Source organism: Triticum urartu, chromosome 7A, assembly GCF_056163025.1.
Source record: "Triticum urartu cultivar PI428250 chromosome 7A, HENAU_Tu73, whole genome shotgun sequence".
Classification (NCBI taxonomy): Eukaryota; Viridiplantae; Streptophyta; class Magnoliopsida; order Poales; family Poaceae; genus Triticum; species Triticum urartu.
The window spans coordinates 653,022,260-653,049,682 of NC_141879.1; the positions used below are offsets into that span (position 1 = coordinate 653,022,260).

At 44.0% G+C, this 27,423-nt stretch overlaps 1 protein-coding gene across 1 annotated transcript; it reads right to left on the reverse strand.

The window, feature by feature from the left end:
- Nucleotides 1-455: 455 nt before the first annotated feature.
- On the reverse strand, nt 456-26,743 carry LOC125519251 (carbonic anhydrase, chloroplastic-like). Its single transcript, XM_048684114.2, has 5 exons — nt 26,639-26,743; nt 22,996-23,343; nt 1,843-2,099; nt 1,466-1,571; nt 456-750 (listed from the first exon to the last, which is right to left on the reverse strand). The coding sequence occupies exons 1-5, from the start codon at nt 26,741-26,743 to the stop codon at nt 583-585; spliced, it is 984 nt and encodes a 327-aa protein (XP_048540071.2). The 3' UTR covers nt 456-582.
- Nucleotides 26,744-27,423: the final 680 nt, after the last annotated feature.

Consider the following 27,423-nt stretch of genomic DNA (forward strand, 5'->3'; position numbering starts at 1 on the left):
CAGTTTATTTTATATTTGTTCAAGAATCTGAAAAGTGATTGGGATTCACAAAAAAATCATGTTTTGTTTTCAAAAAAATATTTTGCGTTGAAAGTGTTTAAAATTATTCTGCATTGTTCTTATCCTTAAGGCTTCGCGCTGATATTTAGGCAAAGGCATTGGCTAGGCGAGCTGGTTGTAACACGTTTCTTGAATTTAGTTGGTCCTGATTTCGAGTTTTTGCAAGCGCGGTTTTATTTTTGAAGCGCTGCTACACGCTATCTTCATGGGCCAGCCCAGGCGGGTGATCTTCTCTACGTATACGTCCCGGAGGCTACGCATCATACTCACAAAACCAAGTACGACATGTGAAATGACTATATTATCCTTTGTACGTTTTAGAAGGGGGGTTGTACCGAAGCGGGTCTCAAGATTATGCATCACATAGTAACACAATAATTTTGCGTCAGAAAATACTATGGTTTATTACAAAAACTGACACCAAGCCATCCGACATTCACTACTCGGAAATACGAGTACGTACTCCATGGCATTCATATCGATGGATCGATATATCTTGATATATGTACATATCTATATAGGTCAGAGAGATGAGCGATGGGAGGAAGTTTGATTTTTAGCTTTCCATGTGTCAAACTTGCCGGAGACGAAGTCATAGTGGCCGCCGACCAGCTTGACTGTTCCGTTGTCCACACCATCCTTGACGAACGGGTAGGTTCTCAGATTGTCGAGGGACACGTCGACAACCGCCTGTGGACGAGAACGATTAAGAGAGATCTCTCGCTCAGCGAGTTAATCCATCATTCACACGCAAAAGAAATTTAGCATACATTACAAGCTAACTGCTAAGTACTACTCCCTCCGTTGCTTTTTTATTTTGCATGTCAAATTTATTTTAAGAAGTTTGACCAAATTTATATTAAAAACTATCACATCTAGCATATGTAAGATGTTTAATATGAAAATTAGGTACTTGATGCATCCAATGAAGCGAATATCTAATTCGGAGCTCGAGCTCATCTACACCCTATGAACAGTAAATAAAAAAAGTTACTTGACAAATTAAAAAATTCCAGATTTTTTTGTAATGAAAGATGCTTGAGTGCAAGATCTCCGTGTCAAGTTCCAGTGCATTTGGACATCTAAGCAGCTCTTGGCAAAAAAATCGGGTCCAAACTGTAAAAGACAGTAAACTTTTTCACGGGCCCTAAATTTATGTTTTTTGCTGAGAGTTATTCAAATGTTCAAATGCTCCGAAATTTGGCATGAACATCATGCACTCAAGCATATTTCACCACAAAAAATTTATAACTTTTTTATTTTTTTCTAATATTTTTAAGAAACTTACTGTTCACTCTCTGGCTCACCTGAACCCGGGAGCTAAAACGCCGCGTCCCCAATGAATCGATTACAATATGAAAGTAAAGTACTATAAAATGGTAGGTGGCCTATGGTGCAAGCGAACCTTTTCCAAGAAGGCACATTGCTCCTCTGGAGGTTTGCCTGAGTACTCGTCTTCGACCTTCCTCTTAGCCGATAACCCGATCCCGACCCAGTCCTCAACAAATTTGCTGAGACCAACCAACCAAACAGCTCCGGTCAGAAACAGACCAAAAAAAGAATCAATCAGAACTAAGCTACGTACTTACAAGCAGTGGCGGAGCCAGAAAATTTATATCACTAGGGCCGAAGGCTGTTAAAACAGGCTGGGGAGGGCCAAATCAATGAAATATAGGCTTTTAACAGTAGATAATCACTGGTTTTTGCACTGTTCATCAACTAATTAGCACTACATTCATATTTTTAGGGGGGGCCAGGGCCCCTGCCTCCGCCACTGCTTACAAGGAGTCATCCGCGCCATCCTTGAGCGAGAGGAGGGTCTTGATTCCACCGCAGCGGCTGTGGCCAATCACCACGATGACCTTAACCTCAAGGACGCAGATGGCGTATTCGATGGCCGATCCAATGCCGGTGTGCTTGTTCTCACAGTAGAAGGGGACCATGGCGCCGATGTTGCGGACGATGAATGCCTCACCGAGTTCTAGGCCCAGGGTGACTGATGGGCACACACGCGAGTCAGCGCACGCGAACACCAGATACTGCAAAACAGATTTTATTGGCAAAAAAGTGAAGCATCAAGAGGATTCAAACACAATAAACATATAGTCGGCCTTTGCATAACTAGGCTACACACAACAAATACTAGTATACACAAAAAATCACTCCAGTAGATAACAAATTCATATAAAACCAAACCTATGCGTAGGCGAGAAAAAAGAAACTCAAAGTGATCAGATCCGCGATCAGCAAACTACAACAATGATCATATTCGCACCAACTATCTCATAACAACACACAGATGACGAGGTTCTTAAACAGCAACGCTTTTAGGTAGAGATAGATTCCTTCAACAAGGTAACAACGTAAAAACATCATCGTTACCCGGTATAACCAAGTGAGGTCAGAACTAGACTACCATCGACGTCAAACATTACAATATTTCTTTCAAACTCCAACATTTCACAATTTTTGGCGATAAGAAGAGAAACTACTCATTATAGCTTGGGGCGTATTAGTCAACCTGGTGAAAAAAAATAAAGAATGTGTTCATATGATGATATTATAAGAGCATGGTCAAGAGTAGTCACAATAGGGAGTATCATATACTAGTATCATGCATATGATACTAGTATATACGATACTATCTTCATAATGTATAGTATTATAGCTTGATATCATAATGACCTTATTTATTGTCATACATGACACATAATATTGTATCATTTAATACAATACTGTATTATATCATGATACTCAATCCTTTCCTTCCGAACTAGATTGTGTGTCACATCAGAAAAATGCCTAGTTGACACGTATGATATTATCTATGATACTTTAATTATGACCAGCCTTATAGCTAGTTGATAGTTTTATGCATCCGTCATGTCATTTAGAGTCCCCATCTCCAGTCACTCATATATTAACGTGGTCTATAAGATTGACTGTTAGGCTAGCATTTTTTTCAACCTTATCTCTTTCTCTTTCTTTGTAATTACTACATTTGTCTAGGAGCAAGTATAGAACCAGGCTCTTAGAAGTGAGATTTTTTAATGTATTTATTGTTCGCGTAGGTAAAAATGCTATGTAAAGCAGTATATAAAACCCTTATCATACTTGCTCTGATAGGTGGAATAGACATTTTTGACACTGCTTTGCACTGAAGGCTGCCACTTTTGAAATTCTATCTCGGACCACTTTTTATTTAGTCCGGCAGGAGAAACTCGGAACTAAATTTTGCTTTTGTGACAAGGAACAGAATCGTAGAGACACCAGGAGAAAGAAAGGCAAGCAAAGCAAGTAGCAGCAACGTTCACTGGTCGCAACAGGGCTGTTGGAGACAGCCGGTTAGAACCGTACGATGGCCTCTTTTTCCCTTCCCGCATGGTGTAGTCAACGTAGACGAAATAATTTTCCTTCTGCCGTCCGACTCGCACAACTCCGCCTTTCCGCCCACGCATGTGCTGCTCTCACGAGGCACGACAGCACCCCCTACCCCGACGTCACCTCCGCTCTCTGCAACATCCGCATCACACCTAGGCCCAACATCCCCGATGATCGTCAACGCATCGTCATGGATGGCCTCCGTGACTGGTCGTCACACCCATGATGTAGCCTCGCTACGCACCGTTCAGCTTGCTTGCGCTTGCCTATCACCGGTTGTAGAACTTCCCCATGCCAGTTGTAGCTCGTTAGCCGCCGGTTCCAGCACCACCTCATGGCGGTTGCAGCTCGCATGTCTCAGCACTGGAGGTCATGGACCGTTGCACTGATGATGGCCAATCCCAACATCGACATAATGGCTTGTCCAAACATGCCACGGTGCCAGTCGTAGCAAATTTAGACCCAAGTTCCAGCACGCTATGACGACGGTCGCAACATGCCAATGCACCCAACTCCAAGCATCAAACACATCAATACATAGGTTTCAGAATGCCATGGTGCTGGTCGCAACAAATTGAGATGCTAGTTCCAACACGCCGGTGGCCGCTTCACGCAGAGGCGCCCAATTCCAAGTGCCCAACACGTCGATATGCTAGTTCTAGCATGCCACGGTGCATGTCGCAAAAAATTGAGACGATGGTTCTAGCATGCCATGATGGCGGTCACAACACGTAGTGGCACTAGTCGTAGCAAGTCGAGACACTGGTTCCACCATGCCATGGTGCTGTTCCCAGCATCGCACTTCGGTGGTTAAATCAAGCATTGGATGGCCCGATCCCTGCTCGCTCCCAATAGCAATCGAAAAAACAACGATTAGAAGCATCCCCATGGCAATAGCAATGGCCGGTTGACACCTCGTGTCGCTAATGGCAGTGTTGCACGTGCCGTTCGCAACTCTGACACCACGTCCACCAAAGGGAGTAGGGACACTGGCGGCAGCCGTGGCTTAGAGCACCCCCTCGCTCCACAACTATAAGCGGGCCACCCCCTTGCGGCTAGAAGTGCTCTCGTGGTTTCAATGTTGGGAGATATTGTTTGCACTGTGGCGTCATGAAGATGAGAAAACCACATAAGCGTGGAGCTCATGTGTGGGACGCTCGCTCGGTTGAAGAAGAGGAAAAAAGGAAAGAAAACATGTGAATAGGAAAACGATAAAGGAATAAGGCAACTTCTGGATGTGAGCGAGGCGACCGGCCTGACACGCAGCTGGTCGCCCGGCTAGAAACATTTTCCAACCAAATCACTGAATAACCACTTGAATATGATGCATGATAGTAATGCCCTTTTTTGCTGATTCTCCTAGAATTTTGAGGATCGGAGCTCCCGCATATTCTCCCAGAAACTTGAACGCATATTGTTTTGACAATCCTAGTTAGTTAGGGAGTCTAAATGGCTAGGATTTTTCAAAAAGTTCTCAGTTCAAGATTCTAGGAAAATCTATGGGAAGGTCCGATTCTTAAGATTTTGAGAGAATCGATCAAAGAAACTTGCCTAAATCCAAAACGAATGACTTGATCATCTACCATACCAGCCATGCCTCTTTGTGAGTTACCTTGAAAGGAATACAAGCCCATGTCTGGAAGTTGATCCACCCACTGGTAGCACCATTATAGTGGGCTCTTAGACCTCTTTCAATGCAAATCTGCTTAGATGAGGTGCTAAATATATTAAATGCCTTAGCAACTCAAGTTCCCAATGCATAGGTACTAAGCTTTTGGGTGCTAAGCTTCATGCATTTAATTAGCTGTAGACTCAAAATTGTGTTTCTATCTAAGTACATGTGCTTAGCACCGTTTCTTTCTAGGGTCACCATACTACTGTCTCTTTTCTTAACAAGCATGCCACATCAGATTTTTTGCCTAGTTGACAACCTTAGCACATGTACAAGGTGGAGCATTGGGATGGGCCTTATGTATGTAGGCAGGGCGGCAGGGCCACAACCATGTATATCTGCCATGTTCATCGGTCTTGTGTGTGGAGTTCGATAAGGTCTAGTTGGGTCAAATTCGTAGAGAGCGCATGTATGTGGGCGTCTATTTGCTTTAAGATAGGTGAACTCTTTTATATCATTAATCCTTAATTTATGTACTAGGATCCATGCATGCCGGATTTTCGCTGCTTTTGGCATCTCCATCCACCCAGCTCTCATGGTTTTTCATTTTCTCTCCAAATTTCAATCTAGTATATCTTCTGAATCGAAAGTACAAATTATGCTGCTTTTGCATATTCATGTTCGTTGCAAAAGTACTTTCGACCAAGGCCAAATTAGAATACATTTAGGCAATTTTTAAGGTTTTATCAAGTTTCAAAAACTTGATAGTTGTAATATTAAGTTTTTACCATGTTTCCTTTGTTTTTAGGGCTTCGGGTTAAAGTCTTAGTTTCTAAAACTTGATGAATTTATCATTCGTTCCTATCAAGTTTTGGTAGTTGAAGCTTGATGGAATTTTAAAAACTTGTCAAAACATATTCAAAAGTGGACTTGTTTCAATGCCCTCATCACAAGCAACACGAATATGCAAAAAGAAAATATTGGACTTTCCATTCAGAAGATATAAAAGATTTGAATTTGGAGAGGAAATGTTAAAGCATGAGAGGTGGGGTGGATGGATCTGTCAAAAGCTTTGAGAAGCTAATATATGGTCATTACACTACTTATAGGTGGAGGCTTAACAGTAGTGCAGGTCAGAGGCAGGCGCTACCGCTACTTTGCAGTAGCACGGGTCCAAAGCAGCGCTACTGCTAACGATCGTCCTACTAATCCAACTTGGTAACTTTGGATGGATCGTCAGGTAATCACAAGGTCAGAAATTTGTGTGCTCCCACACACATGTGCCACAAATCCTCCCTTCTTGTTGGGTTCTTATATGTGATTGATTTCGGTGCAAGGTACAGACGCAAGAAAAAGCTAACTGGAGCCTATATATCAAGAATCCATCTCAAGGTGAGGATCTTAACAAGAATGCAACATCCTAGCCATATCCATCCAATTCCTGGTCATTGCACCTGGCTACTACTTCCTATATTTCAAAACATTTATTTAAAGTTCTGTGTTTGGTCTAAGTCAAAATTCCTTAAGTTTCACCATGTGTACAAAAAAATTAACATCTAAAATATCAAATATATATTATGAAATTATGTCTTATGATAAATCTAATGAAAATAATTTGGTGTTGTTGATGTTGGTATGTTTTTCAGTAGCATAAATCTAGAACTTCAAATATTTTGGAAGAGAGGGAGTATATGGGATATAGACTGACCTGATAGAACAATACTAGTATTTTTTTGCGCACTTTGTCCTCCATTGAACACTTGGGAAAAACTTCTCGGACTGTCACTCATCCTCAAATTACCCTAGACCAAGCACGCTTAACCTATAAGTTCATTGGAGACGAGCTTCTGGTAGAGAAGGTGCACATTGTTTATATGAGTAGTCTATCATTCACTCATCCTCAAATTACCCTAGACCAAGCACGCTTAACCTATAAGTTCATTGGAGACGAGCTTCTGGTAGAGAAGGTGCACATTGTTTATATCAGTAGTCTATCATTCCTATTAAACCATGATGTCATAAGTTAGCCCATCCCATACATTTGTAACCTGCAGGTTCTTCGGACACGAGCTTCCGAAAAATAAGATGCATATTTTTTACGTCAGCAATATATCATTCGTATTAAGTGAGGATGATTAACAAGGTGCACCTTTTTTTCTAAAAGCACAAAGTGCATAGAAAGCCTAATATTGGTCTATGGGGTCAGTCAAGGTCACAAGTGATAGCCAAGAAATTGAGGACTATGGCCGGGGTGTTATAAAGATCTGTTCACTTCTTCACAGGTCAATTGTGTTATACTTGGAACTCTCACCTTGGTGAATTATTATCCATAGGTTTTCATCAGGTTTTTATCTATCCATAATTTTGTACATCCTAACTGTTAGTCCTCCTGTTTCCTCGATTCCTAAATAAGTACAACCCACTACATATCCTACATGTCAACATGCATACTTCCACATCATAACTTTTTTTTTGTAACCGTTAGATTTACTAACTTGGTGCACTAGCATCCATCCGATATATTCATGAGAACCTTCTACCATGCAACATGCAATAGTGCATTCTAAGCGAGTTTTAAATCGCATTGCATTTAACGGTGACATGCACTAAGCCCATTACCTATTTTCCTAGGAATGCAGCAAAGCCACATCAGCATGCCATGCATGTAAGTAAAAAGCTACATTTTGTATTAGTGTGTTCACGCAGCAATCTCATGCCACATCATCAGTTCATGCATGTATGTCATTAGTTAATTTTTTGCACGAAATTGTGCACTTTCATGGACACCGTATATGTATTGGGCGCTTGGAGCATACCTTTCTAGATTATCATTGACTTTTTTGTTTTGGAAATGACACTCTTTAAACTGAATCTAGTATTTTTCTCTTTTATACACCATTTTTATATGTTTTGTATTTTTGAAATATTTTCAAATCTAAATGAAGAATACTCTTAAATTTTATTTTTACCAGTTTTATTTCTTTATGTAGAACCTAATTATGCATTTCTTAACAAGATTACAACACCAACGCACGGGATATCATCTAGATTGTCCTCGACATAATCATGCCACATAAGCAAGCCATGCATTTACGTCATAAGTTGTATTTTTTTTGCATTAGTCTATGCATGCAACGCTGCTACATCGTCAAAACATACATGTTAGTCATCCTTCATATTTTCCTTAGAAATGACTCTCTTAACTGTAATTTCAAAAGTTTTTTTCTCTTTTCATTCGCTTCATTGTGTCTGTTGATTTTCATGCTTACAATGTCTTCCCATTAGATTTAGTTGTTTTTAGCAATTATTTATGTATTTCTTGTTACAAGGTTTTGAATCAACGTGAGGTCATCTAGATAATATATAACCGTTAAGGGAAAAAATCCTATCCTATCGTCCACAAGACCATAAAAGTGATAGGGACGGTGACATCTGAATAAGCCAAATCATATATCATGGCTATGCACATGTCAGTCGTTACCAAAGCAGTGCATATCTTGAAAGTGCATGAGACAATTTCAACAGAAGATTATGCACTGCATATCTTTGTAGTTGGTTTACCAAATAAACTAGTATCATGTGCAATTAGGACAAGCAGTCATTTCCTTTATTATATCATCCTTGACGGTAATAGCAAATGGTACGGGCACCCCACCCCCCAGATTCAGCGTGTATCCCTGGTTGTACCTGGAAATCGCACGTGCCGGGTCAAGTACCTGCCAAGCCCTACCCGGTCGCTCGATTGCCTCACGATTCATGAAGTAGTTGCATCCCGCATGAAGGCAAGTAAATTTTAAGTTTCAAGTGTTGAAACTTATGATTGGTTACCTGAAACTTATGATTTTCTCGCTCGCTCTTATCAAGTGTCATAGATAAAAAATTTAAAATAATTTTTTGTTGGTTGTAGCCAAAAAATCATGATTTTATCAGTCGCTTGGATCAAGTTTCAAGAGTTGAAACTTAACATGTTGTTTTGAATTCGTGAAATCATTTTCTAAATGGATCTTATTTGAGTGCCCTTGACACGGGAAACACGAATATGAAAACATAACTTAATTTGGAATCTTTATTTAAAAGATATGAAGGTTTATAATTGGAAGCCAAAAGAAAAAGCACGCCTGAGGGACTCAGTGTCAATGGCTTTGGATACCAACATCAAGCAACATTGTTCTACTACTAGAACAACCGAACAAGTACTGCTCGATAAAGTTAGTCATTCCCTCACTACCTATGGGCGGGGTACTCCTCGCACTGTGTTGTGGTTAGGAGGAGGCACTGAGGAAGTTGTTAGTCTTTCTAAGAATGATGCATCACCTTAAGTAATGAAGATCTCCTTTGCCCCGCAAAAAATAGTACGGCTCAAGACCTCTCGGGACTAGATTTACAATCCACAACAGGAAAGCCACGTGTTTTTGGACAGATATTTGGTGTGGCGAGGAGCGGTTATCCCAGGCTTTTCCACGGTTATTTGCCATCGCCTCAGACCAATCCGCCAAGATGGCGGAAATTTGGTGGAACGGGCAATGGGCGCCTCAGTTCGGGTGTCCTTTCAGGTAAATAGAGAGTGAGGATTGGGAAGCATTGCGTCAAAGCCTGGATGGTCTAGCAGTGGGTCACGGTCAGGACGAGGTCATCTGGCGCTTGGAGCCATCAGGACGCTTCTCCACCGGCTCCTTATATAAAAGCAGGGGAGGGGAGGGGAGGCCGCATTTCACGTATGTATACTTTTCTTTGCGACGCGGTCAAACAAACATGACGACACGCCGAAAGGAGAGGGCCTGGTTTTTTTTGGATGTTGGTAGTTGCTACCAAATTCATTGATCAGTGGTAAGAACAGCGAGCTACAAGGGAACCCAGAATGGGTGCACAACAAGTAAACTCAAAGGCCCGAGGGCCAGAGAGAGGAAAGAAAAGAGAAGGGCGGGCACACAGGTCGCCCAAAAAAAAACGGATTTTCTTCTTAGGCACCTGGTTTGGTGGTCCATCAGAATGACAAGAGCCTCCCTTTCTTCTCTTTAGGCCCTGTACAACCGCAAGTGCTTACACAGGTGCCTAAGAAGAAAATCCGGTTTTTTTTTCTAAGAATGGATTACACAGGTGCTTAGGACGGATGGCAGAAGCAAAGTCTTGCTTCCGGTGCCAGCCAGTGCTTACAACAAATAACCGCTCCTTTCAAGTCACGATGCCTCGACTCAGTGCCTCGCAGGCAAAAAAAAAAGGGCCCAGCTAGCACCTCATACCAAGCACTACGCGTTGAGGGTTAAAGAAAATTTCGAAGCGCCATGCAGCTAGCACCAGCGTTGTACAAGGTCTTAGTATACTCCTGTTGATCAAGCCCGTCCGTGAATCAATGGTGATTTGACTTTTCTTTGGCGAGAGAAGAGAGTGCAGATGTTTTTTATAAGACACCTAAAATGTATATATTTGATGGAAAATACTTCAAATCAGGCGGCTGATTTTACTGGACCCGGCCGCCACGCGCTAAGCCGTCGGATCGCCTAATCACGATTTCTGTTGGGCGCGCACTGGTCCCTGATTTCTCTTGCACACCTGTGCTTGTCCCACCTTTTGCACCTGAGTGGTCCCCATGGCCTATGGTATGATTCCTTTGCATGCTAGTGTACTTGCTGCCATGCACAATAAAATTTACTCCGTGCATCGCTACCTGGATTACGTGTGCTGCTTCCTCCATAGCAAGATGCAAGACTTGTTTTGGATGACAAGCCGGCAAGCCAGCTACGCGATGCTGCCACCACATCCGCAAGGACGGCGTCCCGCACGCCGCAAGCTACTATAAGGTCGGACCACCGAGTGCTAAATGGTTAGCATGATATGCAACAAAGCCGGTTTCACAACATGCATCACGCTGCAAAGGGGTTTCACAACATGGCTCGTGCTGGAAAGAGACTTCGCAACATGTGTCACACTGCAAAGGGGTTTCACAACATGCGTCACGCTGGAAAGGTGTTTCGCAACATGCACCATTTTGCAAAGAGACTTCACAACATGTGTCACGCCACAAAGGGGTTTCGCAACATGCGTCACGCTGGAAAGGTGTTTCGCAACATGCACCATTTTACAAAGAGACTTCACAACATGTGTCATGCCGCAAAGGGGTTTCGCAACATGCATCATGTTGCAAAGGGGTTCCGCAACATGCATCGTATTGCAAGGAGACTTCACAACATGCACCATGTTTCAAAAAGGGAGCCATGATGGGATGCTCGATCGCTTCATAACATGTGGTGTGTTGCAAAGGGGCTTGACAACATGTGTCGTCTTGCAATCCCGTGAGCTCACAAACCCATATCTCTGCAACAAGGATGATGTTTCAGAAACAAGCCTCTGCAACAATATTTTAGAAACATGCTTCTGCAACAACGCCAATGTTTCAGAAACACCGGTGACATTGCAAACACGCCTTTGCAAATGATGTTTCAGAAACTCGCCTCCGCAACAATGATGATGTCTCAGAAACGCCAATGACGTTGCAATCTAGGCACATGTTGATCGCACATGATGGCTTGCCGCACCGTACGATCATGTTTAATCGGATGACAGCGCATGCGGATGATGTCCTGCGCGCATCAGCCGATGGAATGCAAGTGTTTTCCTTTTTTGTGTGTTTCCATCTCTTTACTGGGAGCAACTAATGAACTGAGGTAGCTGCGTCCGTGCACTTCTTGCTCAAAATCTAAGGTAGTTGAGCAGCACATACACCGTAGGTTGGCTAAGCAGCATGAAAGGAACATGGTGTGGGCTACTAGCGCAGCAGTAGAGGGAGCGGTACATGGATTAGTACAAAAGAAAAAGCAATCGTGGTCCACCAATACGTCAGCATGAAAGTGACATGTGCATGCAGTCCTGGGGATCCACGATTAAATCGAACGGTGGTCGAGCCGGCTGATCCCACGCGTGGATCAGCCCGTTGACGCCTAGCACTGCCCATATTTGATACTACTATTTATCAAGGAAAGTAATAGCCAGTATAAAAAACAAATAACTAGACGCGAATCCATCAATACAAAATAAAATGGCCTATGCTAGGCGCCGGCTGACAGTTGGAAGCGCGTGGCCCGTCGCCTAATAGCCGTCCAATCTAATTAATTACGTTCATCTGATTGCATGTCAACTGATGTCCTTGGTCGTCCCTTTCCCTCGCTCAACTCTCTCAAACAGCTTCTCACACGCATTTGCGCCAGAAATAAAAGGAGGAGACTGTTAGTTTATTCTGCGTGCAGTCCGCGCCACGCCGGCGTCTCCTGCTACATCATCGTGAGCCGCTCTCTATCACGGCCGCTGCACCGTCCCTCGCAGCATGACTCGCCGCGCCTCTGCTTTACCGTTCGTGGCATCGACGACTCGTTTTGCAACTTTTCGTCGACCGTCGCAGCTCGGACAGGGTTCGTTCACTCCAAAAATGCTTGCTTGTCCCAATAAATATGTATCACGGTCGCAGCGGAGGATAAATTCACACTTTCGACCTTTTCTAAAAAGTTGAGCAGGATCAACTCCATTTTCAAAAAAAAAAAACCAAGATATGCCTTTTCCTATGGCCAACCTCCCGACGGTAGCGTAACAAACCCTACCGCCAGTAATCCAGGCAGTAGGAAACCGGCAGACATACGGCTAATGGTCGTCAGTGCCGCTCACGTGGAAAAGGGTCCTACCACCGAGGCCCCTGGCGGTAGGATGTGTTGCCCTACCGGCAATGCCCCTGGCGGTGGGGTCCTCAAGTGGATAAGTGCTTGGCGTGGGGGCTGTGCACCCACCTACCCTTTCACCCCCTCTCTCCCCCGAGCATAGTCCCTCTTCCACCTCTCTCCCTCTCACATGGACCTCTCAAATCTTCCTCCATTGCTTGAGATTTGTCTAGTGGATCTGTATCATTTTCATCACTCAAAGAATCTCTCTCACCCCCCTCATTTTGGTTGGTTGGAATCATCTATTTTGCTTGCATTGCTCACTTTTGTGCAAACCCTAGTTCTTGCTCTTGTTGTGGTGAAATCACTGTATATGATCCATTTTAGAGTTAAGCATGTGCTTGACTATGTATTGTGTGCCTAACATTATCGGGGGTAGCAAGATCTAGAATTAGGGTTAGTGGTTTTGTTAGGGTTTGGGTTAGGGTTAAGGTAATGATGACGGTAAAAAATACTTGTTGAATTGTAGGGTGGCACCGATTTTCTTTGAGTGTACTGCTGAAGCGGCGGCGAAGCATGAATGCGTAGTCATTGAAGAAGCGATGCAGGCGTCGGTTGGCACCGTCGATGAGTTGAATGCAGCTTCAAGGGAATTCTCCAAGTACTATTTCTCCGAGTGCCCTCGAAAGTTGTTTGAACATAAATAGAAAAGGAAACATGACCTTTAGACGAACGAAAAACTTCGTAGACGTGGTCTTGCAAGGTAAATTGCATTGTGAGCAAGAAGGGAAGAATTGGCTTAGCTGGACTTGGATAACCTTGGCCAGGTCATTGACTTGGTAATGAAGCAAGGACCATCGCCGATACCAAGACAGGCTTCTCGCTGGGCTTGGGTCCTTGAAAAAAGGATATCATTTTTGCAACCCGGGACCCTACGAAAAGATATTATGTTGAAGCCTGTGCCAGAGCGTAGTAACAATTATGCACACATGAAAAACAAAAAGGGATTGAAGTCCATGAGCGCCTCTTGTTGACCTCTGTGATGTCGTAGTGTCATTTGAACTATAATGGCATAAATCCCTTATCATTTTCTATATCTACCTTAGTTGAACTCCGTATGTGTTATGTAATCTTTGTTATTTGACACCCATCAAAACTTCGTGTTTATGTTTTGGCGAATGTTTCGGTATTAGTTTCCTGCCTTTATAGTTTGTCTAGCTAATTTCAACAATGTGCAATACACTAGTACATAACTAATAATTAACCAACTATAGAATTATTCATTATATATGCTTTAGATAGATTGACATTTAGTAAATTACTTTGTGATCTGCAGCCTAAGTTCTGACTTCACATTAATTCGCAGAACTGTTTTTTGAAGATAGGTGTTCGTACATCATGTTGTAACACATGAGGTCAGTTTATTAATTTAGCGCTAACTTTCCTCTTTTAGCACTCATGTTTGATATATTTAATTCTAAATACTATATGAAGTAACCTATATTTTGTATGAAATAACACATATTAGAAGTTATACATTAAAATGGAAGTATGATTTGATTATATTAGTTCTTTAGTTGTAGGATTTATAAAAAAATCTAGAGCACCATTTAATATTTTGCACCAGGCCCCCAAAATTCTGAAGAAATACTGCTTGAGAAATGAAGCTAGAATGTGTAGAACACACTTTTCCGATGGAAAAGATATATACTCATTTTGACATACGCCATTGGCTACTGGCATCCATGATCTTCATTATGAAGTTACCTGCAAGCGTACGGGGAGGAAAATATATTCAAGCATTTCTTCATCTTGTCTAGTTGTGAGAACTCAACGCTGCTGTGCATACGAAGGAATGGGTCTGTGTACTGTGAGTCTCGGAGGGAACTCAAGCTTGAGACAGCACAACCGGACGGCTCTGTATTTTCACTTGTCAAGGCCATATGCTACAACCTGCTCTAACAAATAGGGTGAGTAGTATGCTATCGCCTCTCCCGCCAATAAAAATTGACTAATGATGCAATAAAAATCTAATGGTGTAGAAGTGAGCATGCTTATTACATATATTGTATACAATAAAATTTGATTTGTCATGCCATAGATAATTAAATGCCATGGGGAAAAAATTCCAGACAAAGAATGTTACCTTGTCTAGCTTTGCTTTGAGAGGATGATCATCAGCAACCCCAATATACAGAAACACAATACGTAATGGCTGAAACCGTTGTGTTGTGTGGCTGATAAGAAATACCTCTGAAGAATTTACGCAGTAAGCATTAGTACTATGGTAGCTAGAACATCAGTCACTATTCCTGAATAAAAAGCAAATCTTTTGAACTCCCTCCGTAAACAAATATAAGACGTTTACCATTTAGAAAAAGTATCCATTGCACCATCCTCTGCCGAACCTAAGGTTCTCATCGGCTTGGTTCTCTAGGATTTCTTTAGCTGTCTTATCCTGCATTTCTAGATCTGAAGTGACACAAGAATTTTCCTCGTCACGCGTGATATGCTCTTCCAAACTCACCTTTTCAGGTTGTTCTTTAGATCCACCTCATGAGCAGATATCCCCTACTTAACAGCATCTCCAACAGTCACGCTATATAAGCGCCGTGCCGGAAATTTGTGGTTTTTAGCGTGCGCACTCGCTAAGCGAGCTCCAGCGGACGCGCAATAACTGCGCGCATGGCATACAGAGTTCTATGCGCGGTTTGAAACGTCATCGCCCGCCGTTTATTTGCTACGCCCGCTACCGCGCACCGCACACTCAAGCGCCCGCTGGTGACTTCCACCTACCCCGACCTAGGCGCCGGCGACGCCGCCCGCACCACCCCATTTGTTCAGCCAACCATTCCGGTGCTTCCCCAGCCTATCCCCGCGCCTCCGCCGCTTCCTCCTTCTCCCTCCAGTCACCGCCGCCCCTCGCGCGTGCCATTCCTCTGACGAACAGCGCCCAACCGCCCACTGCTGCTGGGCGCCCACAAGGTGTTTGATAAAACGATTGCAAGGTATGTATTGCTTCAACTTCACATTTTTTACGTGAATTTGGTGCTTGTTGTTTGTAGTTTTTATAGCCTAGTTTAAATTGAACATTGTAGATGAGTTCGTCATATGATTCTTTCAAAGAAGAATCTGATATTGAAGAGGAGGAGGATCTTGCAATGATCCTAGCTATGCACATCAATAAAAAACCGAAGCACGGTGGTTCGGTTATGGGTCGGCAGAAAATTTGAAGGGATAGGATCGATGCCCACAACAGATTGATAAGGCACTATTTTGCGAAAATGCATGATGATCTTCAAAAGGATCTCATTGAGGAGTGGTGGGCATGGAATAGCTGACAAAGAGCATCATGGTTTGTGCGTTTGATGTTATATTGTTGAACTATTTGGTCTATTGCAAGATAAACTATTTGTTTGAGTTGTAATAATGAAATTGAACTATTTATTGTTGATTTATTTTGTTTATTTTTGATCTTTTTGGTTGTGCTTGGAGTGCATATGTTGTTTGTGCGAGAACGCGCACGCAGTTTTTTTGCAGCGGCTGCTCGCGCGTGCTAAACTTTGCAGCGGCCTCTGGAGCAAGCGCTCCGCGCCGCGCAAAAACTCGCGAACCACACGCTGCAAATGCTTTTTAGCCCGCGGCACGTAGCACGGCTGTTGGAGATGCTCTGAATCATCAAAGATTGCCATGTTTTATTCCAACCCCGCCTCTCCCAGAAACATCATTTGCAAACACTTTCAGTGTTATAGCTTGGGTAGTGCGTTTTTGTTGTGGAAAGTGTGAGTTGTTAGTGGACAATTCCTCTTGCAAACATGCACCAGAGTCATGAACACAGATGGTTGAAAAAAATGGTTTAACCAATTCCATTTCTGCTTGTGAACTATCCAGGCTATAACTAAATAAGAGTCGGAAATCCCAATGCCTCACGCTTGCAGGTAAACACTCTGACTACCAAACACACCCGATGTGATTGAGCATATGAAATTCCCACGATGTATCTCTTACAGTGTTAAGATATCGAAACATATTGTACCTAGCAAAGAAGGCTGTACTTCCTTTTTCACGATTCTTATTAGAACGAGAGGAAATGGTCATTTTGTGATGGGTTCAGTTCACATTCTTTATTATTTTCTTCTGTTTTCATGGCAGCTTGCCAGCATATCTGCTTATGTGCCCTTTTGCAGTTTACTTTCTCAGAACAGTCTCGATGATCTACCAAGTTCATTTTGGGACCACTATGTTTTTTAATTTTTAGATCAAAACTTATATAACTATCATCCGAAAGTTCCAACATCACATGCCACACAAATACATGGAATGATGAATTCGGTTCTCTTTGGTTCATCTACAAATACACATGAAATTCTCTTAGTTCAAGCTAGGGTGCACATAAGGTTGGCAATGGGTAGGGTATGGGGCGGGTAGAGCAATATCATACCCATACCCGTGTAGTCAATGTGTACAAAATTCTAAGCATACCCATACCCATGGATACAAAACTTTACCCGTACCCATACCCGACGGGTACCCATACCCATTGGGTACCCAACGAGTAAATCAAACAGTACACAATTTATTCACTATTTTACATTCATCAATAGCACATTTGATAAAATAAACATTTATCTCAACTCAATAACAGATAGATGAGTACAAGACAATTATCTCAATTCAAATTTACAACTGGTGACAACTTTAACATAGATTCAAATGCTTAGGACACACTTCACCAAATATCATTCACCCAATATGTAACATGTCAGTATAAACGGGTAGGGTATGGGTATATCCATGGGTACAAGACTATACCCGTGCCCTACCCATGACTTAACAGGCAGGGTACGGGTACTACCCGTGGGTATAAAATTGTGCCCAAACCCTGCCCATGCGGGTATGATACCCGCGGGTGCCCATACCCATGTGTAAAATTGCACATAGAGGTACAACCAGTAGTAAGATATCGATCATACCTATATTTTTTCAGAACTAAGGGTGAAGTACCAAGACAGAAATAAATAGGTTCTATCAGCAATAAGAAGGTTCGAGAGTACTCAACTCTCGCAATTTATTAGTCATACAACAATTTTTTCTGTTTAGGATTCTAACTTTCACAAGCTAAAAAACATGTAATAACATGCTTATCAGCAAGACCCTAGATTCTTAGGTTTCTTAAGCCTCTCCATGGCATGAAAGGATCCCACAAATCACAATCAACAAGAACAATAATGTAAGGAATAAATGGGAGGGCCATTTTGGCTCTGGGGTGCATATGCTCCCTAATGAACAGTAAATTCAAAATAAATAGTAAATAAAATTTTAAAATTCTGATTTTTTTGTAGATGTTCTTGTTAGTGTAATAAGTGTGCTTGATAATTTTTATGCGAAACGGGATGACACTGCTTCGTCGGTGAAAAAAAAAACAAAAATAAGAGTAACATTTGGAGGTAACATTTGCCATTCGACTTGTTGTTCTTTTTGCACATATCAAAATACTTAATCTTTCCTCCTAAAATTTTGTAGGTAGCATTTTAGTGTGACAATCAATACATCTATTTATTCTTTCAATTTTTTTGGACGTCTGCAAAATATATTTTTGATGGCCAGGCGCATATGCTTCCAAGAGCCGAATTGGATTTCCTGGAATAAATAGGTTATTTTTAGCAAGCCACCAACTTCGCAACATATGAGGAATTGAAGTCAATTCAGTACATTGAAATCCCCAACCTAGACCAAGACCAATTAAGATCAAGATTTTCTTGCTCATTAGGCAGGTGTATTTATTCCCCACAAGTGATAGCTAAGTGCTTTAGCAGTAGCGTTTTCATGTGTAGCGCTAAAGAGCGCTACTACTATATTTTCTCATATGTTTTTTTGCTGCGTATTTGCGATGTTTTTGGACAGGTTTTATACAGTATTCTAATCATATCATAAACATGCAATATGCTCATCATATCACACACATAATAGTCTCATCATATCATCCAACACAAATCATGTTGTCACATCATAATCATGATATAGCTATACAAGTGACATGACATGTCTCATCGTACATAATATAGTACTTCTCGAGGCGTCGGTTCATATCCCTATCTCGCACTAGTGTGAACCTAAACTAACTACTGGTTGTCACTCGGAAACCGGAAACCGGTACACCTGGGCCTGACACTCCGGCCACTCGTCGTATACTCCTGGCATAGCACTTCTTTTCCATCGATGATCTATGCACCTGCATCGTCACATGAGTCGATGATATGCAACATATATAGTTGAGAAATAGAAAGAGACATACTTGGCAAAAATAAAAGCAACATATCATAAGCATAAATAACAAAGTTCATCGTACCCAAAATGCATGCCCTAACTAGAGTGATCTTCGCTAGTTGAGGAGGACGGTTTAATTACATCACAAATAAAGTTTCGTCGTGCATAACTCAAAATTTCGTCATACAGAAAGTATGGACTAAACGGACACATTGTCATATATCGACAATCACTCCAACATGTCGTGCCATCCATCCAAGTCAGGGAGATAGTCCCCGAGCTTAGTGAAAGGCTTCAGGTCAAGACACTGAGCGGCTACGTGTGTTCGGACGTCTTCCCGCGACATTTGCACTTCCTCGTAGAACATCCCTGTTTTGTAGAGGACCTCCTTTATGATGATTTGGGCAAGTTCACGCTGGATGTGATAGAACTCAGCTCGAAGTCGATGATCCGGGATATCTCCTAGGTTCTTTGCCCATTGCAGAATATGGGCATCGCCGGATTTAGGTGACATGCGAAGGTGCTGCTGATCCTGTCTGTACTCCAGCATGTGGTGTATGACATAGAATCCATCACTAAGAGTATCACTCAGTTGCCGGATGGAGAAGAAGTCGGTGTTATGGCCGAAGGCGGGCCCGTGGTTCTTTGTCTTTTTGGTCTTGATCTCTCCACCCCGTACGCCGTAGAAAAATATAGCACTGTCGCGAACAGACTTGATGTGGGTGTAATCCTTTTTGTTCATGTTCTTCGACGAGTCCAAGTAAAGAGCGTGGGAGTATCTGGGGTAAAGGATGATGAGGACGTCGCGCCGTGGTTGTGCAAAATAAGTACACCTCAAATTAGTCTCCACCGTGCAAATGAATGATTGAAATCGAAGGAACGATATCCGCGCGGATGACTTACATGGGATGATAATGCACGAGAATCGTCTCCTTATCCTTATTGGCAACCATGAATTCGATGATGTGGTCCCTCGCGTATTCACGGTGCACTGGGAAGACTACCAAGAAACCCTCATGCATGAAGTACGAGTCAGCGACACAGATATAAGGTATCTGCTCAATCCCGATGATGTAGTTCATGTACAAGGCAAAAAGGCGGACAAACGTAAAATCCAACTTCTTCAAGTGAAACATGTCAAAGATTTAATCGAATTGAAGGAAGAACTTCTCTGCGGGGAATGTGTCGACGTACGACCTTTACCGCGGCACGTTAACCACATAGAGTGGGTATCCTGCATTTTCCGAGGTGATTAGGCTTTTCTCTCTCTGCAGCACATCATCATGAAGTCTCCTTAGATCGCTGTATGTGGCATCTACCGCTGCCTTAGGTAGGATTGGTTCACCGGGGATATGGTATTTCACCGCACCCTTGATAGGTATACGGTCTTGAACCCGGGGCTACGGAGGCGGCTGGATCATAGGAGCACCTTTGTTGTCTTTCCTCGCTCTCTTCCTATGCTTATATGGTGCTGGAAGGTCGTCTATAATACTTTCAGCCTCTGGAGTCGGCAATTCAGGCACCGACTCATGACGCTCAAACCCTGAGTACTCATCTTGCTGAGCCATCAATCCTCCATCGTCATTGGCTCCAGTATTGAGATACTGTAGAGTGTCATCGTCATCGTCATCCTCATCTTTGGCGATGTCATCAGCGACTAATGGTGCCTCTTCCTCACCATGTCCGCTATCACCCGAGATAACAGGCGACGCTAATTGGGTAGGTGGGATGTTGATGTTCATACCTTGCTGAGGCTGTGTGGTCGCGGGTGTGCTCCCGGCCGCCTCCAGATGAAGCAGACTCTTTAGCCACAACAGGACCCACCCCTTGCAATTGCCAAGCCGCCGCGGGGTCTCGTCCTCATCCCTCCTAGTATCAGAGGAGCCAAATTCTCGTGGCCCGGTTTGACACTAGCCATGGAAACCTTGAAGACGTCAGGGGGGTCGGCCGGCTGTGGAACAATTGTTCCTTCGGCTTCATTATCGTCGCCTTCCCCACATCCACCTTCTGGTCGCTAATGGTGTACAATATGGTTTATGAGGTTACGTCGGCCTGCAAAGACATGTCTGCAAAGTGAGAAATCCGAAAGGCAATGAAAACGGGAGATTATACATTTATTGAAGAGGGCCGGTGTGACAGGTACCGTTAGGGCGTCGAGCTTAGCCAAAGACGAAAGCACCGCCGAGCATGTCCGAGACGGAGGACGGGCTGCTATGAGCAGGTGCGGGAGCCGGTGCAGGGGCTAGTGCGGGAGCTGGTGCGGGCTGCTATGAGCATCTTTATTTGGATTTTTCCTGCTCCAACTGACTGTTGGAAATATGCCCTAGAGGCAATAATAAATTAGTTATTATTATATTTCCTTGTTCATGATAATCGTTTATTATCCATGCTAGAATTGTATTGATAGGAAACTCAGATACATGTGTGGATACATAGACAACACCATGTCCCTAGTAAGCCTCTAGTTGACTAGCTCGTTGATCAATAGATGGTTACGGTTTCCTGACCATGGACATTGGATGTCGTTGATAACGGGATCACATCATTGGGAGAATGATGTGATGGACAAGACCCAATCCTAAGCCTAGCACAAGATCATGTAGTTCGTATGCTAAAGCTTTTCTAATGTCAAGTATCATTTCCTTAGACCATGAGATTGTGCAACTCCCGGATACCGTAGGAATACTTTGGGTGTTCCAAACGTCACAACGTAACTGGGTGGCTATAAAGGTGCACTACGGGTATCTCCGAAAGTGTCTTTTGGGTTGGCACGAATCGAGACTGGGATTTTTCACTCCGTGTGACGGAGAGGTATCTCTGGGCCCACTCGGTAGGACATCATCATAATGTGCACAATGTGATCAAGGAGTTGATCACGGGATGATGTGTTACGGAACGAGTAAAGAGACTTGCCGGTAACGAGATTGAACAAGGTATCGGGATACCGACGATCGAATCTCGGGCAAGTATCGTACCGCTAGACAAAGGGAATTGTATACGGGATTGATTGAATCCTCGACATCGTGGTTCATCCGATGAGATCATCGTGGAACATGTGGGAGCCAACATGGGTATCCAGATCCCGCTGTTGGTTATTGACCGGAGGACGTCTCGGTCATGTCTGCATGGTTCCCGAACCCGTAGGGTCTACACACTTAAGGTTCGGTGACGCTAGGGTTATAGAGATATTAGTATGCGGTAACCCGAAAGTTGTTCGGAGTCCTGGATGAGATCCCGGACATCACGAGGAGTTCCGGAATGGTCCGGAGGTAAAGATTTATATATGGGAAGTCTTGTTTTGGTCGCCAGAAAAGTTTCGCGCCTTATCAGTATTGTACCGGGAGTGCCGAAAGGGGTCCGGGGGTCCACCAAGGGGGTCCACCTGCCCCGGGGGGCCACATGGGTTGTAGCGGTGTGCGCCTTGGCCTATATGGGCCAAGGGCACCAGCCCCAAGAGGCCCATGCACCAAGAGATAAGGGAAAGGAAGAGTCCTAAAGGGGGGAAGGCACCTCCTAGGTGCCTTGGGGAGGATGGACTCCTCCCTGGCCGCACCCTTCCTTGGAGGAAGGGCCAAGGCCGCCCCCCTCTCCCTTGGCCCTATATATAGTGGGGGGAAGGTAGGGCAGCCTAACCTAAGCCCTCGCGCCTCCCTCTCCCTCCCATGACACATCTCCCTCCTCCCGCAGCGCTTGGCGAAGCCCTGTTGGAATCCCGCTACTTCCACCACCACGCCGTCGTGCTGCTAGATCTCCATCAACCTCTCCTCCCCCCTTGCTGGATCAAGAAGGAGGAGACGTCGCTGCTCCATACGTGTGTTGAATGCGGAGGTGCCGTCCGTTCGGCGCTAGGATCATCGGTGATTTGGATCACGACGAGTACGACTCCATCAACCCCGTTCTCTTGAACGCTTCCGCGCGCGATCTACAAGGGTATGTAGATCCACTCCTCCCTCGTTGCTAGATGACTCCATAGATTGATCTTGGTGACACATAGGAAAATTTTGAATTATTGCTACGTTCCCCAACACTTACGATAGCCGGAACCAAGACACCACACGTAGCTGCCATCTCCTGTTTTGCAGCAGCTACCGCTGCTTTGATTGTCTCACCTGATTTCTTCTCAACCGCAATCTCAACCTTCTTTTTGATGTTTTCTTCAATTAACCTCCGTCTTTCCTTTCTCTCCTCCGTGGTCTCACAGTAGTACTTCTTCCACATGGCGCCGTCCCCGACGCCGTGCACGCGTCCATACGACGACTGAGTGTCCACCGGGAGTCTTTTCAATATGTTCAAGGCCCAGTTGAAAGGGGTGTCCCATTTGGGCCTCGCCAACGCCTTAGATGGCGAGTCACTTTCGGCCGCAATCTTGTGCTGCTCTCTCTGCAAAAGGAACAAGGATCGTTTACAAATATGACGAAACGTGCAGTCAAATTGATTAGAAACTAAAATTACCAGCAGTCTCATGAACTCCGTCGTGGCCGGGCCCGTCTCGAAAACCTTCTTGACTGGGTCCCAATGGTACTGGCCCGTGAGGACGTCACGCTCCTGCGGGACGGTGAACTCCTACAAGGGGTCTGGGATGCCCAGACTTTCGCGTTCCACGTCCTCCTTGGCCCATATGGACCTCTTCCCCGTGTAACCACGACTTCCGAGGTTGTGGCACCCCATGTTTCTCTCTTGAAGCCCCTTCATGTACTCCGTCTTTTCTTTGACAGCTTCGGCAACGCAAGCCGCCTTGAATATTTCGAACCGCTTTCCGTAATTGTCAGATTATCCTTTACAATCTCGGAGTAGGGCCCCTTTTTGTCGGTGATCCTTGCTTTCACCCTTACTTTCCAAGAGGACAACGCGCCGCTAAACTTGCGCATGGCGCGTCTGTTTATCTTCTTCGTTGTCGGGTCTTTATCTGAATTTTTATATTTGCTTTCATCCCGGCCCGGGAACAAGAACACCTGGTGCAGCTTCCACTGGTGTGCGTCGGTCCTAAACAAACAGTTTTAACCCCTTTCCGCGACGACATTTGGAACCGTCACCAAGAGAGTGTGTGCGATAGCATGTCCTTCGCACACGACCCAGAAATCGGCGAGGATAGGCCCTCCTGGGACCCAGGCTAGGGCCGTGTGCGATCGGGTAAGGCATCGAAACCCAATCATTTCCATAGGTATGTACATCCCACACGGTAATCCGAGAAAATCATTTCCGTAGGTATGTATATCCTACACGGTGAATCCTAGAAAAATATTTCCGTTCGTATGTATATCACACATAGTCAATCCAAGGAATACGTTTCCGTTCTTATGTACATCCCACATATTCAATCAAGGGAAGATGTTTCTGTTCACACGTACATTCCACATAGTTTTATGTGTAGGCTCGTTTGTGAAAGGTGTAACTATCACACACGGTTTGTCATGGTTAACTGTTTGTTTTTATCAACTATATCACACGCGATTTGATGAAGAAAACTGTGTGGCATTGGGCTATCCATTGCAAACGCTTTTTCTTCTAGAACCGTTTGCAATGGTCCATGACACATTTAGCAGGTTTATTAGTTACAATTAATAATTCCAGTATCACGCAAATTCACATTTCATATCGAACAACTGTTTGCCAATTTCATATGAGGCACATAAATATATTATAACATCACAGTACGATAGCTACACACTACTAGGGAAAACCTTATACACAGAATCTTAGCAGCAGCGAGGCACAAAAAGAGGTGCTACTGCTAATTAGCAGTAGCGAGATTACATAAACCACGCTACTGATGTAAATTTAGCAGTAGCGCGTGATGTCTAAACCGCGTTGCTACAAAAATCGACCGACAGTACACACCAACCTAAGTTTACCAGCAGCGCGGCGTCACGAAGTGCTCTACTGCTAATGCAATAGTAGTAGCACGCTTTTTAGTCACGTCGCTGCTGCTAATTTTGAAATTGTCCACACGGTTGGCCCGTTTAGCAGTAGCGCGTGTGAGGAAAGCGCGCTGCTGCTATGCTCTTAGCAGTAGCGCGTTTTTCCTCCCGCGCTACTGCTAAGACGCAGCCCCACCACCTTTTTCCACCAGTCCTCCCCTCCCCCATCTCCTCTTCTCCATTTCCCCTACTTCCCACATCCTCCCTCTCTCACTCTTCTTCTTCCTCAATACTTCTCCCCCATTACTCTCCCTCTTCTACCTACATTTCTCTCTCTTCATTACTCCTAGCTAACTACACCACCTCCATTAATGCATCTTTTTTCTCTTTTTCCTTCCCCCTCCACTAGTTGAAGTTGTCTCCTCCCAAATTAGCTAGCTAGGTAGATGTCGCATTTAGTTAAGTGACCTATTTGCCCCCTAACTAGATCTATCTTTGTCAAGAAGAGCTTTGTGCACTTTTGATCTCCCTACATCATCATCTCCACCGTGTGCTCGATCTCGAGATAGAGGTGATTAAAATTTCGTGCTTTTGCAAAATGGAAACATGTGTATGTGTGTGTGATATGATAATTGGGCAATATGATGGAAATTGTGTGTGTGTGGCATGTGTTGATGCCAAATTGAGCTTTTGAGTTGCCTATGTTTTGCCAAAATGTCGATTTATTTCCCTTTGGGCGAATTCCGGGCAAACTCTAGATCTATATATGTCATATTTTTAGGGAAGGTCATGCCAAATTTTTGTATGACTTTGATGCATGCACGCATTTTTATAATCAATTTGTTTGTTATTACCGTGCAGACATTCATGATGGTCAGTGGAACGATCGTGGACAGGTGGTTGCGGTTGGCGGTGCAGGACATGAAAGAAAATAACCGGACAGAGGTTTTATGTCCATGTCGAAAATGCAAAGGAATGGTTTGGCTCGACCCCTATGACGATGGTCGTGTCGAAGCGCACCTACTCATGAATGGTTTCATGGATGGCTATACTCGATGGATAATTGAAGATGAGGATGAGGATGTTGAGGACGCCAACGGGGCAGGCGATGACGACACGGGGCAAGACGAAGAGATGATCGATAATGGTGGCGGGGAAGAGGCCGGACATGGCGGCGGAGAAGGGGCCGGACATGGCGGCGGAGAGAAGGGGCCGGACATGGTGGAGTAGAAGGGGCCGGACATGGCGGCGGAGAGAACGTGGACTCCACGCAACAGAGTTCGTCGTACTAAGTTCAATCGTGCGGGACCCTCATGTTCAAGCACTTCTTTGCAAGGAGACAAGTACTGAGGGAGCTGCTTCTAGTGAGGAGGCTAAGCTGGAGCAACTGGTGGTAGACTCGAACACTCCACTGTATGATGGTTGCAATCCTGAGGTGACCTGCTTGAGTTTCACACTCCAACTCCTGAAGACGAAGGCTAAAAACAAATGGACTGACACTAGCCTCGATGAGCATCTCAAGCACCTAAAGGATGTTCTTCCCGCGGGGAATCTATGTCCTACTAGTGTTGATGAGGCCAAGAAGATCGTGTGCCCTCTTGATATGCCGCATGTTAGATACCATGCATGCATCAACGATTGCATAGTTTATCGGAAGGAGCACACGGAAAAAACAAGCTGTCCGGTGTGCAATGCTTCTCGATACAAGAAGGCCGGGAAGAAATGTCCCCAGAAAGTTGTATGGTACTTACCGATCACTCCCCATCTCCAGCAGTATTTTGTAGATCCCAAGAACCTAACATATCTCGGGCACACACCAAAACAAGGAACTGTGGTAGGACCTTGAACAGAAAGGAGAGGAACACATACGGGACAACAGCAGCAGTAGCACTGGACTTGGGGATGGTGTCCTCGCCAGCCATGTCGTCGAGGAGGTTGTAACGTCGGGGAAGAAGTCGTCGTCGGGGAAGTAGTTGATGACCCACAATTATAGGGGATCAATTGTAGCTCTTTTCGATAAGTAAGAGTGTCAAACCCAACGAGGAGCAGAAGGAAATGACAAGTAATTTTTAGTAAGGTAGTGTCTGCAAGTGCTGAAATTGTGAGCTGCGAGTAGTTTGGTAGCAAGATAATCTGTAATGAGCAAGTAACGATAATTGTAACAAGTATGCAGCAAGGTAGCCCAATCCTTTTGAGGCAAAGGACAGGCCAAAATGGTCTCTTATGATAAGCAAAGCGTTCTTGAGGGTGCACGGGAATTTCATCTAGTCACTTTCATCATGTTGGTTTGATTTGTGTTCGCTACTTTGATAATTTGATATGTGGGTGGACAGGTGCTTAGGTACTGTTATTACTTGAACAAGCCTCCTACTTATGATTAACCCTCCTGCAAGCATCCGCAACTATAAGAAAAGTATTAAGAATAAATTCTAACCATATCATTAAACTCTAGGATCCAATCGGTCCTTTATGGAGTAGTGCATAAACTGGGGTTTAAGTTTCTGTCACTCTCGCAACCCACCATCTATTTACTACTCCACAATGCATTCCCTTAGGCCCAAATATGGTGAAGTGTCATGTAGTCGACATTCACATGGCACCA

Coding starts and splice junctions, on each gene's coding strand:
- LOC125519251 (XM_048684114.2), bottom strand. CDS start 26,743: ATGGCTGGCGAGGACACCATCCCCAAGTCCAGTGCTACTGCTGCTGTT. Junction 23,344..26,638: donor TACCACAGTTCCTTGTTTTG/GTGTGTGCCCGA, acceptor TTCCTTTTGCAG/AGAGAGCAGCACAAGATTGC. Junction 2,100..22,995: donor GTGTCTTGGTTCCGGCTATC/GTAAGTGTTGGG, acceptor TCTGTTTTGCAG/TATCTGGTGTTCGCGTGCGC.